Raw genomic sequence first — 4,709 nt, 5'->3', positions numbered from 1 at the left:
TCATTGCATCATACGCACCATTAGGGAGGTTTATCCTTCCTAACCTGATCATAGTACTCTAGGAAACATTTTCTAGCTAGACTGCAGGCAACATAAAAGTTGTCTTTATCCACTATGGGATCTGGGGAAGGCCATGAAACATTAGAGGGAAGGTGCATTCAATGTTAGAAGAATTGTATTTTCTTTTAAAAAAAAAAATTATGATACACTTGCATACATAATGCATATTTTTTGTAAAAAAATTTAGAAAAGATGCATTCAATGAAAAACAAAGTTTTCATCTGTCTTATGTTTCTTCCTACAGGCTTCTATTGCCACTTCTTCCTTTAATTGCTTGCACCTCTGAATTGCTTCTGGCTTCATGTTTCACGCATCGTTTCTCGTAGCCACCTTTTACTTTGGTAACTATGGTCATGAGATCATATTGCTTATCGGTTTTGTTATTTTTTGAAAGAAGATATCATTCATAACATATCGGAATAAAACCATTACAGTACAGTAGCAAGTGATGAGATATCACTTGCTGTTACGGAATGAAAGAGAACAAACGAAGAATCTACAATCTGACCAAAGTTTGTTCAGATTAGGCTCACAAGAATCGACTGACTAAACAACAAATTGTCAAATATCCTTCCTAGAGGCTAGGTCTGTGCTTTTCTTTTCTTTCTTTTTTTTGTTTATAAAAGAAAGTTCACGTCTGTGCTCAACGACCAACATGGGTTAGAGGTTCATAGAGGCCGTGCGAGGACCGTTTACATCCAATTAACTCCATATATTATAATATAAAATAGTAGCTTGGATTGAAAACTGCATATTTTTAGATCTTTGGGCTGTATTCGTGCAAGGCATATACAGACTAGGTTAATTTTTAAACAAATTTAGTTGTTTGCCTTGTGATCCAGACTCAATATCTATCCTCATGCATTGAATATTGTCCCTCAACCCTATAAGTAGATGAATTAGGGAGTTGCAAAAACACACAACAATTGGAAGCTACTTCTTCCAAAGAGTTAAAAGAGGCAAATTGAGAAGATGGTCTCATCAAAGAGCATGGGCGTTTGCCTTCTCCTGCTACTCGTCTTCATGAGGTTGGCTGCAGCAGAAGGCAAATCGGATCATTGGGGATCTTCCGGATCTGGTCGCAAAAAGGTTTCGTGCAGGCACAGAGGGACGAAAGGCTACGGGAATCAGTATGAGTGCCCTAATGAGTGCCCTCGAAGTTGCAAAGCGCACTGCAAACTGTGCAAAGCCGTTTGCTGTAAGTGTCCCTTCACCAACTTCACTAATTGTCTTCATGCAGCTGGTGCTTATGAACGTTAAGCAAGCCCATTGAATGGACGATCTAATATTCTTGCAAGAGTGGATGACATTGATTTAACATAGCATATTCCATCAGTCAGTATTGGTTATGTGGGTTGTCTCCTTTTTTTCTCAAATTAAGAAAAGGGAGAGAACCTTGTTAACTCGCTTGGCCAATGGCCCAGAAGGGATCGAAAATGTGTATACAAACTGTATCTGAAATTTGACTAACTCGTCTCAGGGCCGACTAACAGTTTAGATCCAGGAGAGTTAGACATGATCCGTGTTCCGTTTAGATGTTTGGTGTGCGCACACAGTTTAGACAATATACTTATGGTGATCAATTTGCAGCTTGCGATGAGCCTGGTGCAGTCTGTGACGACCCCCGCTTCATTGGTGGCGATGGCATCACCTTCTACTTCCACGGCCAGAAGGACAGGGATTTCTGCTTGGTCTCCGATACCAACCTCCACATCAACGGCCACTTCATCGGAAAGAGAGGGGAAGGCATGAAACGTGATTTCACTTGGGTTCAATCCATTGGTGTCCTCTTTGATGACCACAAACTCTTCATTGGTGCTAAGAAGGTAAATCAATTATTTCAAAAAAGCAAATGGACTACCTACATTAGAATCCAGCCTCTGTGAGAGAGAGAGAGAGAGAGAGAGAGAGAGAGAGAGAGAGAGAGAGAGATTTTTACCTCATGTTCCTCATAGAAAAAACATCTTGTCCTAATCTTTTGTAGGTTGCACAATGGGATGATGCCATTGATCAACTTGCCATTGTTTTCGATGATGAGCCTGTTTTCCTTCCTACGACAGAGGAGGCCCAATGGACGACCGCATCATCTGTCCTCACCATCACTCGCTCAGCCAGAACTAATGAGGTTGTCATAGAAGCACCCAACAAGTTCAAGATCTCAACCAGAGTGGTTCCCATTGGCAAGGAGGAGTCCAGGATCCACCATTATGGGATAACAGATGATGATTGCTTTGGCCATCTGGACTTGACCTTCAAATTCTACTCCCTAAGTGGGAACGTTAATGGCGTTCTGGGCCAGACGTATGCGGACAACTACCAGAGCCGAGTCAAGATGGGTGTGAAGATGCCGGTGTTGGGCGGGGATCGTGAGTTTTTGTCATCGGGGCTCTTCACCATAGATTGTGGTGCAGCACAGTTTAAAGGCAGGGAGACGATGAGGGTGGAAGGTGCGGTTGATCATGAGGATCTGCAGTGCAAAAGCAGCTTCAACGGTCGTGGCATTGTTTGCAAGAAATGAAAATTTAAGGGAAGTGCGTTTTCATTAAAAAATAAAAAAATGTGGTGGAAGTCGTTGCATTAGTAGAATAAAGAGGGACGATCTGCAGGTGCAATGTGATTAATGCACACTTTAAGTGTGCTACTGTATCACCTTACATCTTTGGAATACAGCCTGTCAGCTGCATGTGTTTTCCTTTTCATGTGTTTTAACCGTTAAAATGTCTTTCTTCTATTTTTTCAAGTAACCATGACAGGCATGCCTAATGGCCTCTCTCTCTCTCTCTCTCTCTCTCTATATATATATATATATATATATATTATAGGTTGGTACACTCTTACTTTTTTCTTTTTAAAGGCAAGCTGGTTTTAGGCGGACCCCTTCGAGTTGTACAATTATACCATTGGGTTTTGAACCTGCCACGTCCCAAACAAGGTGACGTGCCCTAACTGCTCCTACCAGACACGCCGAGACCCAGTTGGTACATATATACCATAGGGTGGTGCAGTCTTGTTTATGTGGATCTAACCGCTTAGATGTGTTTAACATAATTTATTTACTTTATTAATAAGCTTTAATAATCTTTAATGCATCATTAGTCAATCTTCAATATAATAGTCAACGGGCCACAATTCAGGAAGATAAAGTCGGTTTAAAAATGACCCAGACCGTCATCTTGGAATCAATTCAATGCCTTAAAACTAATAAATAAAATATGCCAACCATAATCCAAAGGTTAGTCTTTTACTTTTGAGATTAGAACTGCTTAGACAAATACTGTACCATCATCATTTATACCATCATCATTTATGGTGGTTCTGTACCACGACAGACAGCTGATAAGTTTCTTCTTTAATAATTATTAAGCATATGGTACTAATAATTGAACCAAAACAACACACCGCATTCGTACTCAAAACATTAAGGCCCTGTTTGGAATCTAGCTAGCAGTCCGGGGAAGAAAGTATGAAATTCACAAATTTCGTGGATTTGACACTTTAATCCCTATGAGAATTCCGACCAAGGATTTTTCAAATCCATGTTAAATTCATTAGGGATCTTCCACTAAAAATATGGATTTTATAGTTCCCTTCCCAAGTATTGGCTTCCAAACAGCTTACCATAATTTACAATTTTACATGGTGATTGTGGCTAAATGCTTGATCATTGATAGCTTACATTAAATTTTTTTACAACAGTTAAAAATATATTGCAGATGAAAATAATTAAGCTTCAAATACGTAGTGCAACATGCAAAAACAAAGGGATGTGTAATTCATGAGCAGAGTCGTTCTTGTTGTGGCATAGCTGTTGGGCTTTCTACCAAAAAATTTCTGAGCCTGCTCCTAAATTCGTGAGTGGAACAGTGACAAGCATTCTCAGGTGCAGTTTTGGCTACACACCACCTTTTGCTCACTGTTTTCTAGAATATTCTTTCTGCAATTTCACTGTTTCATTCTTCGAACTGAAAGCAAAACAATTCAACAAGTTAACAAGTGGAAGATAACTTTCATGAATAAGATAATTAGGTGCAGTCACCAATAAGACAAACAAATGCAACAAAAAATTCAGTGAATCATGAATTGTAGTGAAAGTGTCGTTCGATATTTTTTTTTTTAAAGGACTCCACTGAATCAGTGTAGGACATTAATGAAACCAAGACTCAGTGAAGCATACAGATATGTATATCCAGGTTTAGCTAGTTCTTAATTGAACTGGCCTTTTGATTCAAGGCAGGCTGTTGTTCAATCCAATATTCAAGACTTTGGTGAGTCCTTATAAGCAATTGACTTCTGAATCTGCAAATCAAGCATTGTAGTGAAAGTGTTAAGATGACTGAGACTGGTGGAAATAAGGCCGTTATAATCATCAAAATTAGTTACCGGAAACTCTTTTCTCTGTCAGCTTGCTCTGGAAGCATAAAAACTACGCACATATTTCATACTTCAGAAACTTTATGAGAAACTTGCTTCCTCGAAATTCAAACATTTAATAATGTTGGAAATGCACTTTTTATGTTAAAAATAATAGTATCGAGCTTTTAAAAATTTACGTTTTTATTATAAACGTTGCATATGATGGGTGTTTTTGTGCAAAAAAGCTTAAAGATGCATTTAAATGAATACATGTTTTTGTCTACTCGCTTTTATCA

At 38.8% G+C, this 4,709-nt stretch overlaps 1 protein-coding gene across 1 annotated transcript; it reads left to right on the top strand.

Moving 5' to 3' along the window:
- Positions 1–1,032: 1,032 nt before the first annotated feature.
- On the top strand, positions 1,033–2,578 carry LOC149848520 (uncharacterized). Its single transcript, XM_090004580.1, has 3 exons — positions 1,033–1,258; positions 1,651–1,886; positions 2,045–2,578. Exons 1-3 carry the CDS (start codon positions 1,033–1,035, stop codon positions 2,576–2,578), a joined length of 996 nt encoding a protein of 331 aa, XP_089860706.1.
- Positions 2,579–4,709: the final 2,131 nt, after the last annotated feature.

Source organism: Nuphar pumila, chromosome 1 (genome assembly GCF_984573655.1).
Source record: "Nuphar pumila chromosome 1, dmNupPumi1.hap1.1, whole genome shotgun sequence".
Classification (NCBI taxonomy): Eukaryota; Viridiplantae; Streptophyta; class Magnoliopsida; order Nymphaeales; family Nymphaeaceae; genus Nuphar; species Nuphar pumila.
Note: the sequence above shows the minus strand (reverse complement) of the source record. Positions and strands in the feature narration are given on the sequence as shown.